The sequence below is a fragment of the Peromyscus californicus genome, unplaced genomic scaffold, assembly GCF_007827085.1.
Source record: "Peromyscus californicus insignis strain IS unplaced genomic scaffold, ASM782708v3 Scaffold_4__1_contigs__length_199733344, whole genome shotgun sequence".
NCBI classification, from domain to species: Eukaryota; Metazoa; Chordata; class Mammalia; order Rodentia; family Cricetidae; genus Peromyscus; species Peromyscus californicus.
In genome coordinates this window covers 149625765-149639777 of record NW_026294562.1, presented here as the reverse complement: position 1 = coordinate 149639777, position 14013 = coordinate 149625765, and the positions used below count along the sequence as shown (strand labels likewise).

At 51.6% G+C, this 14013-nt stretch overlaps 1 protein-coding gene across 2 annotated transcripts in view; it reads left to right on the top strand.

Moving 5' to 3' along the window:
* The window catches only part of Ush1c (USH1 protein network component harmonin), a 46957-nt gene that overhangs the window by 14351 nt on the left and 18593 nt on the right, over positions 1 to 14013 (top strand). The window contains exons 5-15 of one of the 2 annotated variants that reach the window (XM_052713508.1): positions 947 to 1055; positions 1165 to 1189; positions 1372 to 1429; positions 1697 to 1791; positions 3673 to 3757; positions 4674 to 4733; positions 4884 to 4940; positions 5052 to 5194; positions 6067 to 6132; positions 7137 to 7261; positions 11415 to 11464. In XM_052713508.1, coding sequence (XP_052569468.1) covers positions 947 to 1055; positions 1165 to 1189; positions 1372 to 1429; positions 1697 to 1791; positions 3673 to 3757; positions 4674 to 4733; positions 4884 to 4940; positions 5052 to 5194; positions 6067 to 6132; positions 7137 to 7261; positions 11415 to 11464 — 873 coding nt within the window. Of the gene's footprint in view, positions 1 to 946; positions 1056 to 1164; positions 1190 to 1371; positions 1430 to 1696; positions 1792 to 3672; positions 3758 to 4673; positions 4734 to 4883; positions 4941 to 5051; positions 5195 to 6066; positions 6133 to 7136; positions 7262 to 10350; positions 10425 to 11414; positions 11465 to 14013 lie in introns of both variants that reach the window. The other variant, XM_052713507.1, reaches the window with a different exon arrangement.

Here is a 14013-nt window from a genome sequence, read left to right as displayed (position 1 = left end):
CACCCTGTCGCCTGTCCCTACCTTACTGTCTTCTCTTTCATGAGGTGCTGATATCCAAGGATCCTTCGCTCTTTGGTTGAGGAGCCTCAATATAAATCCCCAAGGCCCACGTGCCTGGAGGAGGGGATGGCCAGCAGGGGGCAGTCTCATCATGGTGTGCCTCTCAGAGCTGGCTCCACAGGCTTCCTCAATAGTAACAACATTTATTAAGAAGCTGCCGTGGACCCCGTACTGGCTGGCCTTACACACCTTATAACATGTTTGTTTAATTCTCAACAGCTCTGTGGTGTTCCCATATGAGGGAAACTATGGCTTAGAGAATTCAAGAGACTTTACTCAACTCATATAGCTAATAAGAATTAACAAGGAAGGATTTGAACTCACGGGGCACAGAGCCCTGTGTTCATTCTCTGTTCTTTGCTTGCTCCCAGAATCAAGTTTCAGAAGTCAGTTTAACTGCATTGGGTTTCCATGGGATGGAACAAAAGAGACTGTACGATGGCATTAGTGATGGGGGCTTGGGTCAAGAGTCACAGGTCCCCCTTCCAGCTCAGTGTGTGTTAGTAATTGACAGAGACACGAGGCCGCTTCTGAGGACAGGGAGGAACAAAGGCCAGGCGGGCTGCTGGATCTCAGAACCTGATGGTACCTCAGTGGGGTAACAGGGGAACCAAGATGAGGGGACAGAGCCCTGACCCCTGCCTCAGCTCTACTACCCACCCCCTGCACGCTTCTCCCCACCCCAGATCTTGGTTTCTCCATCCTGGAACTGAAGTGTTGCCCGCCTTGGATTCCTCCACTGTTGGAGGGTAGCTTGGCCGTGACACGGTACTAGAGCCCAGATAAGAGCTTTTGCTGGTTGACAGCCCCTCCTGGGGCTGCAAGCGTCTGGTCGTGGGCCTCCTTGGCACTCTCCCTCATACTTGTCCCATCTCTCTGTGCCAAGGTAGGGGACGAGATTGTCCGGATCAATGGCTATTCCATCTCCTCCTGTACCCACGAGGAAGTCATCAACCTGATCCGCACCAAGAAGACTGTGTCCATCAAAGTGAGACGTGAGTCAGGCCAGATGGGACTAGAGCTTTGTGACGGGGTGAGGGGTGGCTGTCAAGCCCCAACTCCAAGGGTGTAGGAGCTTTCCTAACATGCTATGTTTTCCCACAGACATCGGCCTGATCCCTGTGAAGAGGTAAGCAGGCCTATCTGAGTCGCCCTGTAGGCCCAGAGTTCTGACATGCGGTTCACACATGCCCTGACCCGCACTGCTCCTGGGCTGCCAAGGGGGGCGGGGGGCGGTGGTGACGACTTCACATATCCCAGGCCCCTCAAATGCACTTACTGGCTCCACCTTCTATGTCCCCTTCTCCTCAGCTCTCCTGAGGAGCCCCTCAAGTGGCAGTATGTGGATCAATTTGTGTCAGAGTCTGGGGTAAGAAACTAGGGCTACCTTTGGTGAGTGTTGGGCAGCTGGCCTTGAAGGAGGGATGGTTCCGGGGAATGTACCCTCTGGGGCTTCACATAGGCCCCTAGGGTACCTTGTATACCCCTATGGTGCGGTGGGCCTCCAGACCCACACCCCGACCACACAACGGCTATTGGATCTCTGCGAATATGGAAACTTAATCTGAAGGTCTCAAGTTTAAGAGGCCACTTGAATGCGTGTAGACCCAGTAACCTGCCTCCGTCCCTCCTTCAGGGTGTTCGAGGTTGCGTGGGCTCTCCTGGCAATCGAACGACAAAGGAGAAGAAGGTGTTCATCAGTCTAGTGGGCTCCCGGGGCCTGGGCTGCAGGTGGGTAGCAGGCATGCCTGGGCTCAGTCCCCGATCTTTAGGTGGGTGGTAGGCATGCCCAGGGCTCCCCAACACTTTCCCTTGATTTCCTCACTACTGCTTCTGAGGACTCTTGTCCACCAGCAATGGGTCTCATGCACTGGGGATGATAAGGAACTTGAGACCCAGAGCTAGAGCCACATTCCTGGATGGGCCCTTCAGCTACTGCAAATGACACTCTCCAGACCTCCTGTCACCAGTGGTTCTAGGAGCCTTTCCTTAAGAGGGGCCAGGGTAGCCGGGCCTGTAGTCCTAGCACTGGGGAGGCAGAGGCAGGAAGAGCTGAGGTTAGTCTTGGGTGGCTAGACCCTGTCTCATAAAATAAAACAATAAGCAACCATGCACAGGAGCCAGAGAATCCTGAGGAGGTTGCAGGTGCCGCAGCTGCTGTGATATCTGTTCCAGCCCTGCCAGGCCATGCACCAGCTCTCACACTTGGGCCAGTGACTGAGCCCCAGGGCACACTGAGCCTCAGTGTGCTCCTCCATAAATACCTGGAGGGATAATATAATGCCTGTACCATGGTGCTGTTATAAAGTAAGCAAAGTAGCTCACTCAGTACCCAGCGGGTAGTAAGCAGCTGGTGAATGTTAGTTACTGGTTAAGTTGCTTTTATTATTTATTTGTATTTGCATTTATTTAACACCTTTGTAAATGATTTATTTTTTATTTTAATTTTTTATCTACGTGTGTGTGTGTGTGTGTGTGTGTGTGTCTGTCTGCATGCATGTCTGTACACTTGAGTGTGGGTGCCCACCGAGGCCGGTAGAAGGCCTTGGATCCCCTGGAGCTGGAGTTACAGGTGATTGTGTGCTGCCTGAAGTAACTGCTGAGCCATCCTTCCAGCCCCAGAAATTATTTGTCTGGTTTTGTTTTTGACACAGGGTCTCACTGTGTAGCCCTGGCTGGCCTCGAACTCACGGAGATCGGCCTGCTTTTGCATCCTGAGTGCTGGGATTAAAGGCGTGCACCACTATGCCCAGCTCCATAAATGAGATTTTCAATGTCTGTCCTGGAGTGTGAGGATGTAGTTTAGCTGGTAGAGTGCTTGCTAAACATGCACAAAGGCCTGCTTTCAGTCCTTAGCACTGTATACACTGAGTAAATCTAGCACTTGGAAAATGGAGGCAGGAAGATCCTACATCCAAGGTTATCCTCGGCTACATAGAGTTTGACCTTAGTCTAGGCGAGGTAAGACCTGCCTATAAATAAATAAATAAATAAATAAATAAATAAATAAATAAATAAATAAATAAAAGCCCCCTCCTTTCTGGGAGATGGCAGCCTAATATAGAAGCTAACCACACAGATAGTTACAATATTGTGTGATAAAGAGCTACCCCCTGAGTCAGGGATGGCAAATACATTTCCTACCTGTGCCATCTCTCATCAGTTAATAGTGGTGTTCTGTGAAAGTTCTAAGTTTGTGTCCAGCTGGGTGGGAAAGAGTGCTGTGATTGATTAGTGATGTCTGCCACAGCTCTGGGAAAGGAAATAACAGTACAAGCACCATCCTAGCTGTTTATAACTTAGAAGCACCAGTAACTCTGGGGGCAATTACCTTAATCAGGGTCTGGTGAAAATCTTATAGTCATGGGAATGGACAGAAAAGTTCTAGAAGGAAAAAAATGGCATGTGTGGTATGTTGGGTGAGGGGCTGAGGAGATGAAATCTTAATGAGTTTTCTGTGACTCCTGCCTAGGGCAGCAGTGGAAATTGGGCTGGAAGGGAGCTAGGGACAGAGGACTTCAGGCCTTGAGTTTATGGCTGGCCTACAGGCTGATAACTGAGCATAAGCAGTGCTGCAGGGCTGAGCCTCACCCACATCTCTGCATCACATAGCATCTCCAGTGGCCCCATCCAGAAGCCTGGCATCTTTATCAGCCATGTGAAGCCTGGCTCCCTGTCTGCAGAGGTGGGGTTAGAGGTAAGTGCCAGGATGGGAGAGGGACAGGGGCCGCACACTAACAGGTGTTGTACCTCCCTCATAGGCTTTTCCTGGCCAGCACCGGCCGGTGACTCCCTAGTGGTCTCCAGTGGGGAAGGCATTACAGAGAAGGGGTATTACAACCCTCTGTCGTCTTCAGCTCAGCCACTGGTCCCAGGTCTGGGGGTGTGGTGATGATAGAGTTGACATTCTGCATTCTAAGCCCGATCACAACTCTGAGGATTAGGTACTTACGTTACCTCCACACCGAAGAAACCAGGAGCAGAGACGCTGGTTCTTCCAAGGGTGTGCACCTACAGCCTAGGGCTGGGAGTCAAACCTACATGGTCTTCTGTCAGAGCTGTGACTCTTAATCGCTTCTTGAGGCAAATTCCTCAACTACAGGGTAAGGATGCTAGAACCTTCCTTCTAGAGTTGTTGTGTAGATTAAATTAACATTTAGGCCGGATCTGTGCCAGGCACATAAAGTTGATCAATAAATGTCAGTCATGACTGCTACTATAATGAGGGGTCAACAAAGCCTGTGCTGTCTGGGGAGTCCAAAGCCTTCTGTTTCCGTTAACTAAACCTTGTAAAGGAAATGTCATAATTTAGCAAAAGATATTAACTTCCAGTAGTACGGTATTTGATAGCCAGTAAGACCATTGTGGGCTGGAGGGGTGCCAGCATGAACTCCAGGCCCTCCCAGAGCCCCATCAGAGCGTGCCACCTGGTCTGTTCCCTGGAAAGAGTTAGAATTGGACTGCTTGGCCACCAGCCTCTATGTCTGGCATGCCAGGAGACATTCCTGCAGATGAATGTAGGGATCACATGCATACACACACACACACACACACACACACACACACACACACACACACACACACACACCAACCCTTTTCTGTTTCTCTCCCAGACAGGAGACCAGATTGTGGAAGTCAATGGCATCGACTTCTCCAACCTGGACCACAAGGAGGTGAGATGTGGGGTCCTCACCTGCTGTATCTCCTCCCCATATGCTTCTTCCAGCCAGTGCTATGATGGCTGAGACCCTCATGCTCTCGGCCTGCACTGCTCCTCCAGTCTGACTGTCAGACCCCAGCTGACTGTCCCCCCGTCTCCACAGGCCGTGAATGTCCTGAAGAGTAGCCGCAGCCTGACCATCTCCATCGTAGCTGGAGCTGTAAGTTCGGAATGAGGCAATGGCCCCCCATGACCCCTGACCAACTCTGTGACAGGGGATGCCCTCATTCCGGGGGGGGGGGGCTGAGCTTCCTCCCCCCTCCCCCAACAGGGCCGGGAGCTGTTCATGACAGACCGGGAACGGCTGGAGGAGGTACGGCAGCGTGAGTTGCAACGGCAGGAGCTCCTCATGCAGAAGCGGCTGGCAATGGAGTCCAACAAGATCCTCCAGGAGCAGCAGGAGATGGAGCGCCAGTGAGTGGCCTGCTGGGGACCCACCCCTGCCCACATCGCAGACAAACACACTGGACTTCTGCCTGCTTGTCCTCGGCCAGTTGCATTCTTTCTGTTGTGCCCTCGGGGGCAGATTAGGGCATCTATCCTGTTCCTCAGACAGCCTGGCTCCTTGCTAAAGAGACCTGATTTTCAGACACTGGTACTTCACAGGAGAGGCTCCTGCTAGCCATTGTGAGCACGCACCATGCCTCCTGTGTTGTTCTGTTCAGGACTTTATGTTCCTAGGTTAGCTCCCATGATACCCCTGGGAGGTAGATGCCATCAATCTATTAGACAAGAAGGCTGAGCTTGGTGAGGGGAAGCCACCTGTGTCCAAAGTCGTAAGTGGCCAGGCTGGGATGCTCATCCATCCAGTCTGGGTCGGGAGCTGGCAGTGCCCACAGGGACACCTACCTGTAGTGACAAGCCCCACCTCTGCGTGTTTGAAACAGTGGGCTGAGAAAATCAATGGGGTAGGCAACTCATAAATCAAAACCACCGTCAAAATGCCAACTCCGATACGTTTTGGGTGCTCACTAAATATTTAGAAAAGGGAGGAGAGGCAACTCCGTCTCCTCCGTCACAGAATCAGCCTGGTGAGCAGTGCCTGCTTTACCTTTGGGTGGAAGTCGATCCTCCTGTGGACCTGCCACCTGCTCCCGTGGCACAGATGAAATACCCCAGAGCGCAGAGCCCAGGCTTTGCAGAAACACTCCACATCTGACACTGTCACTGACACCCTCGGAAGAGCAGCAGCAGCAAACAGTTAAAAGGCCTCTCAGATCAGAGGTCAGCCACAAGCAGCGCTAACTCTCTGGGCATACACTCACACGGGCCAATCTCTGTTTCAGGAGGAGAAAGGAAATCGCCCAGAAGGCCGCTGAGGAAAACGAGAGATACCGGAAGGAGATGGAGGAGTGAGTGTGTGGGGTCCATCCCGAGTGCCCGTGGCTGCACGGCCTAAGCTCAACTAATGAGAAACAGACACATCTGTGTCGTTCCACAACATCGGAACTGACTGAATCACAAGAAATCCACAACCTCATTGACTTCATGGGCTCAAGTGTACCGAACAGTTCCAGTTTCCCTCTTTTCTTCCAGCCTTAGTCACTGTCCTTATACCTACGTCACAAACTACACTTCACACGGTGTCACATGAGCACAGGTGGGAACTGCCTGGCTGTCCGTCCCCGGAGGTGTGTATCAGTCACTTGATACACACTGGATGGCCAGATGACCAGTCAGTGGGACCGTCACCATTACAACGGCAGGTGTCCTTCTCTTTGGGGGGTCCAGGTTGGGGACCTTCACTAGTCTAGTGTGTTGGGTAAGTTTCAGGGGTTGTTTTTCTGATACAGTTTTCATACACCCATGTGCCCACATGTTCGCAGCCTACTTTGGTAAGTTTATAGGTGGTACCTCTCTACTCTTAGGAGTGAGCTATCATGGGTGGTCCTAGGCATGTGGTAGTGTCTACATGTACAAACACATTGCAGTCATCCCACCTCTGCATTTTTACTCAAAACAGAGACAAATGCTGCTTTGTATGATGGAGTCACTCAGGGCAAGGCACAGCCTGAAGCTATCGTTCCAGACAAGGCAGAATAGCGGTACAGGGCCCAGCCTGCTGTCAGCACTGGACCTAAGTATGCTCACAGGAGTGTGGCAAGCTGCCTGCAGGGCCGGCTGACTCCGCTCCGAATCCTCTCTTTCTGCAACCCCTCCTGAATTCTCACCAAGTCTTTTATCTCAGTGCAACCAGAGCGCATCACTGAGTTTAGACCCCCGCCCCCCACTGCAGCGGTGGTCCTAGCTTGAGCTGTGAAGCCTCCCTTCCCAAGCTGGTCAGGGTCCTCCGGTAGCAATGGGTGAGCCTTTGAAGGTTCTGCCCCCAGTCACAGGTGTGGGTGTCTCATTTCAGGATCGTGGAGGAGGAAGAGAAGTTTAAGAAGCAGTGGGAAGAAGACTGGGGCTCGAAGGAACAGCTCATCCTGCCGAAAACCGTCACCGCAGAAGTGCACCCGGTGCCCCTCCGCAAGCCCAAGTGTATGTAGAACCTGTCTGGGACGGGGGTGGCGCCCTTCCAGGGCCTGAGGTCAGGGGGGCTAGACGGAAATACGATCTTCCCCCACTAATCAGCACCTCCCCAGGTGACTACCCCAGGGCTGTCTGGGCTGTATTTCACTCAGGGAGAGGCAGTGTGTGTCAGGGACCATCAGCTGGAGCCTCAGGGTCAGAGGGATCGGCTCAACCTCCTTGTCAGGGGTCTAGTTCATGCACTGGCTCCCACATCGTGCCCAATGACACAGATGCAGCAGATGTTTGGGATGCCGTAGAGAGCTTGGCAGGTTTGGAACCGGTTTCTAGGGTGACTACCCGAGCTTGTTGAGTATCATGCTGTCTTCTGGCCTGCTTCTGAACTGGGGCTATGTTGAAACCAGCACAGAGAAAGAGAGGGTAGATCGATGGTGGTCTAAGGTTGCCAGGCAACTGGGGGAGCAGCTGGTCAAAGTGCCCCATCACCCACATTCCTGCATGTGGGCAGCTGTCCTGCCACTAGCCCGCTGAGGATGGAGTCAGAGAGGAGCATGAGACCCCCCCCCCCATGTACCGCTGGAGTCTGGGTGTGTGTGCGCCATGTAAGCTCCCCCTGCTCTTCCCATTCCCCTTTACCAGCCACGTGTTCCTCCCCCAGTTTCAGCCCAGGCCTCCATCAGAAGCTCCCCATCTACCTGCTCTCAATCCCGTCTTCCAGAATGTCTCAGGAGCTAGTGGAGGAGAGATGCTCCAAGCAGCGTGGGGCCATGGCCATCACTAGTCCCTCATTCCTGGCTGAGTGTTCACTCTGTCTCTTTCTATTTGTGATTGACAAGGGCAGGTTCTCCTAACCTTATTGTGTACACAAGGCCTAGACTGTGGGAACCTCCAGATGGAAGTATCCCTGGACCCCAGAACCAAGGCTTTCATTGCTGTGGGGTCTAGTTAACTCACCCGATTTGAGATCCCACCTGGCCCTACAAGGAACCCCCCTTGCCAACACCAGAACAGTGGTGCAGGACTTCTAGATTCTTCCATTTCACTGTTCTCTGGTGCGTCCCTTCCTGGCAGCAGGGCACAGGTGTCATCTCTCAGGGACGACAGAGCATCTCTCATCAACCTCCCACATGCTAGTCCGTATTTGCTGAGGATGTGGCCTGAGATAAATTCCCAGGGAGTGATCCGTATTTTATACAGGAGCTAATTTGCCCTTGTGAGTGAAATAGGAGCTTCAGAAGGCGAGAAATCGATTTTAATTGCTTCTGTGAAAGTAATCCGAGTCGGTGTGGTACCTTCTAGAAACTGGGTCTCCGCTCCACAGAGAGCACACCCTCTCAGGGATTATGGAAAATAAAAGCCCTTTCACAAGCTAGGTATTTATTTAATGCTTTTTAACCAAATTAAATTTCCTGAATAAAAGGAACAAGAGTTTCCCTTTACTCGGGCTACTCTATCCTGAGGCAGTACACAAGCTCGGATTGATGACCGAGTCCTCGGCCCACCCGGGGCAGCAGCTGCAGCCGTCCATCTTCACAGTGCAGGCATTAGCCCCGTGTCTGTTCCTTCTCTTGCCGCTGTGACCAAAACAGTTTAAGGAAGGAGCGGTTTGCTTAGACTCAGTTAGAAGATACAGTCCATCATGTCAGGGAAGTCATGGCAACCAGCGTAGGAGGCAGCTGGTCACATCGTGTCCATAGTCAAGAAACACACACACATACCACACCACACACACACATCACATACCACACACATCACATACCACACCTCACACACACACCACACGCATACCATACACACTCACACCACATACCACATACACATGTCACACACACAGACACCTCACACACCACACACACAAGGGTCTTTGCCTCCCAGGTAGTTCTAGAGCTTTGTCAGACTGGTAGCATTTATGGCTGTAGCTTGCCAGGGCTGGTCCTCTGAGAAGCTCCACTCCGTTTCTCCCCTGCCCCCTCCACAGAAGGCTGCAGAGGTAAGGGAAGGCTGCATGTCAGCTCCTCCGTGACCACCCTTCAGTCTGGACCCAGGTAGCCAGCAGGTAGACCTGACGCAGGTTTCTGTGCCTGTGAGGGGTGGACTCTGCCTTTTTGAGCAGCCCAGAGAAGAGCTGCATGGGCAGCTCTCGAAACCCTGACCCCTCGTGGGACTCCGAGGGCTGCCTCAACCACCTTCCCATGGCTGACCAGCCACACCCAGCACCGCCCACCTCTCAGAGCCAGGACACACCGTCACAGACGCTGAAAAGCCCTCGGCGGAGTGTGAAAGAGGACAGTTCTTTACCAAGGACCCCTACCCTTAGCCAGGAGATGAGAGGCTTAAATGAGACATCGCTAACCCCCTCTCCCTCAAGGTTACCCCTCAATTATCACTCACCCAACAGACCCATGTTTTGAAAGTTGGTGGGAGTTTTCTATCAAACTAAGTACTCCTTTGTGTCCTTATTGTCTTCCTAAGATCGGTGTTCCACTGTCCAGCGAAAGTGACTGGAGCTGAACACACAGCCCCCAAGAAAGGAGACCTTAGGAAACTTTGAAACAAGGTTCACAAGCGGGCTGCTATACTTCCTGCTGGGGTTCCAGGGAGGCCAGGCTGTAAGCAACTATGTTGAGACTCCTATTATCCTAACAGCGTATGCCCTGTGTATGCATCCTCCTTGGGAGTCCCTTCATCTACTGCCCACGTAGCTCAGATAACCTCCTAGGGGATGCAAAGACATCAGGGTAGTGAGAAGATCCATTCGCCCATGAAAAGCTCCTCTCTTCAAACAGATCATACTCAGATAAAGCCAGCCGTCTCCCTGCACCTCCAGCTTTCAACTCCGTGCCCTGCAAAATGGTCCCCGTGCTGATGTCAGGTCAGAGGTCCCAACTGTTAACCCATTTTACAGACAGAAGAGTCAAAGCTACTGAGGTTGAAAGTACTGTGTGAGCAAGAAAGCTGAGCTGGAGGCTGTTGAGCCCTGCTGCTGCCCCAGATCCCACAGCTTCCTGAGACATTAGTCACAGGTTCCTTGGCTCCTAGACATCTCTTCTTGTGAATCCTCTTGGTTCATCTGCTTGTCCTTCTTTCCCCCTGGGTAGATGATCAGGGAGTGGAGGCCAAGCTGGAGCCTGCGGACCGCCTGGATGGAAGCGTGGAGGAGCAGGGACGGCAGGTTGGCACCCATGCTCCGCTCCCTGGCTTGGCTGCCCCTGCTCGCTCTGCCCACCTCCTTCAGACATAGTGGAAACACCAGCTCGAAAGAGCAGCACCATGATGGGAACCACTGGGGTCTGTGAGGATGCTCTAGGTCTCTGCTCATCCTGTGCTCTGAACCAAACTTTAGGGACAAGATTCATGGCTGGGCTGAAAATTTATCCGCCACTTGCCAGTACAGTCCAGCCACTGACTCAAATATTTAAATACTGCCCCCCTAAGCACCCCCACTTCTCTGACCTCTCCCATGAGACTCCTTAGACCCCTCCCACATCAGACACAGAGCTGGTGTGCCTGATCCGAGCATGGGCCGTCACCCATGACAGCCTTGAGGGCTCAGGTCTCGAGTACCGACCCACTGTGTGGTTGCCTGGGCAAAGAGACTACGCCTTGTTTGTCTGGTCTGGGTAGGGGATCTCCTTTCTGGAAGCTTATCTCCTGCTTATTGTCACCACAGCTGCCCTTCAGAACCTTCCAAAATAACTGCCTTTCTCTGTGAGCGGTGAGCTGTGCTGTGAGACACGTTGGTTCTGTCTGGAGCAGTTCCAGGCAGAGGCTCGGCTGCCTTTTGTGTGAAGCCCTTTCTTAGCCATGGGGACCAGGCATCAGCTTGAGGAGTGCTTTTCTGTCTTTCCCTGGGGCTTTGTGTTTACAGCCGCGTCTGTGACTGAGAAAGCATGTCTTTCCACAAGGACAATCTTGCTGGTTTTCTGGCATGAACTTCTGAAGCCAGTGTTCTGGGGATGGTGAGCTGGAGCTTGGGAATCAGGGCAGTACTCAGGCGATCTCCAGCCTGCTTTGCCCCAGATCCCTCATCAGGTGAGGGAAAAGTGGGCCAGAGAGCATGGTTTTGCTGTTGGATTTCACAAAGCCACCCGTTCCTTGGGAGCCCACCTCCCAACTGTTGTCCACGATGCTGCGTCTCATCATTTGTTCTCTGTCCTTGTAGCCTTTGGGTGGTTTTACCGTTACGATGGCAAATTCCCGACCATCCGGAAGGTAGGGTGGGCCTGAGCAAGGTGCCGTGTGCCGCTGAATTTCATGTGAGCTGTGGTCTTTTCCAAATATTTCTTTTCCCCGTTCACTTGCTAAGCTGACCCTTCGATCGCTGTCTGTCTGATATCTGGCAGAGACGCCGTGGTGGAGGTGCCATGGGATGGAAGAAGGCATTCCTAGCATCAGACTTGCCTAAGCCCTGGGTGGCTCTGATGGCCTTGGGCGGGAGCAACTTCAGACTTGCTATGCCAAGCAAGACCAGAGCCATGACCAGAAGCCTGGGCTGGGCGGGGTAAAAATGCGAGGGTGGGTGACATAAAGCAGTTCACGACGACCCTGCCAGATGCAGCTTGTGTGGAATTTGGCACCCCAGCCTGGGAAAAACAGCCATATTAATTCCAACTATTCCCTAGACCTATCTCTGCCCGGGTCTAGGATTATGTATCTTTCCATTCTCTGAGACCTTTAATTTTCTATCTAAATCTTATTACACTATCTCCAGGCCCCATAAAACTCTCATCTTTTGTCTTACTAAATTTCATCAACATTTGATTATGAAAATGCCACGGTTAATATCTGTACTGTATATTAGACATTCAAGATGACTTGGTATTTAGAAATCAGGCTACTGGCATACATCTGAGTGAATTCAATGGTATGACATCACTCAACCAGCTCAGCTCTCTAGCACGGTCCCTTGGAAGCAAAGCTGTGGCAGCTCATGAGTTTAGGGCACTGCCCAGCACACCCCGTTACACAACAGCCGTGGTACTCCTGACACAGGTGTGCATTTTTACCTGGGATCCCAGCTTTGCACAGCAGGGAACAGGCTTAGGCTACAGCTCCTGAGGACTCCTTCCCACCCTGTTATAGTCTCAAAAAGTGTGTGGTCTCCTAGGCCTGTGCCCTCCATGCCACAGGCTGAATCCATGAAGTCCTGTCCATGCTTTTGACATTGTGACATGACATTGTCATCCACAAAATTCACATACAATCAAGTTACAGAAGCCTTGCAAGAGTAATCTCATATTGTTTTAAGTAAGTCTGTGGTTTTGTACTGGGCTACATTTGTAGCTATCCTCACTGCAGGCTGGAGGCTGGACATGTCTGGGGGAGTCTCACTGAGTTAGATTGCTAATTGTTCCTTTTATAGTCTCTATTAGAACTTGGCTAAAGAGAACAGCAGATACAGTACAAATGTGCATGCATATATTCATATATATATATATACACATGCATACATAGATTACACATGTGTGTGCACACATATACACACACCACACATATACACATACATATGTAGATTTTACTGGAAAAAAATAAAAACAAACAGATAGGGCACATGTATTCTCCAAACACTAATAGTTATGGAAATGGAAATGAGCTGGAATGTTCTACACACACGAATCATGTCCCTTGGAAGTTGCTCTTAGTAAAGGGTCAGGCTAGATTCCCCAGAATCAGAATATCCACTGTCATTCCAGAACAGCTGGTATTTTGGTTTTTGTTTTCATTTCCCAAAGAGAACAGTTGTTGGTGGATAGATGGAAACGGATATTTGCCGTGAATATCACTGACAGTTAGAGAGACAACACAAGCATATCCCTCACACCAGCTCTGAAAACCCATCATCACTTTGTCCAGAGCCACCAGAGAGGCCTTGTTTCCTGGCAGCTGGAGGCAAGGAATATAAAGGGAATTCACAGCTGTGAGCATCAGTAATCAAAAGCCCCTTATCTGAAAGGGGAATTCGTGTCTCTTATTCCTACGCTGGCAATAAGTCCTCTCAGCTCAAGGCCACCAGTTCATGTGGCCCCAGTCTGTGCGGGGCCTGGAGGAGTTAGGGTTTCATCCAGGACCCTTCACAAGAACTGCGCGAGTGAATTGAGGCTGGGGAGATGCCTCAGTAGGTAAAGCACTTGCTTCTCAAGTGTAAGGGCCTGAGTTCAGATCCCAGAACCCACATAAAACCCTGGGTGTGGTAGCATGCAACTGTAATCTCAGAGATGGCCAGATCGGGGAAGAGGCAGGCAGGTCCCTAGAGACTCACAGGCCTCTGTTGTGAAGTTCCAATCCAATGACAGGGCCTGTCTTAGACAAAAGGTGGAAGGCTCCCAAGGACCGCTACCTAAGGCTGTCCTCTGTCCTCTACACATATGTGCTATAGCAACATGTGCATTCCCTGCCCACATGTGCGTACACACACACACACACACACACACACACACACACACACACACACACACACACCCCAAGGAACTGCTTTAGTAAATCATGCATGGCCTGATGTGCAGGAGCACCCAGCCTGACAGGAAGGCAGACTCGTGGGCATCTAAGTTATCTGTACAGGGGTGGAGGAGCTCCCTGGCAGTGCTCTGTGGCAGTTTGCCCATCTGCATCTGTCAGTAGATGCTCTTGCTGAGGCTGGGACAGGAGCTATCTCCTGCCACTGCCCTTCTCAGGAGCCCACTCTGGCTATGAAATCTTGACTTTGCTGTAGGTTTTGTTTGGGTTTCTAACCAATAGAATGGCCCTTCCTCTCATGGTGGCCC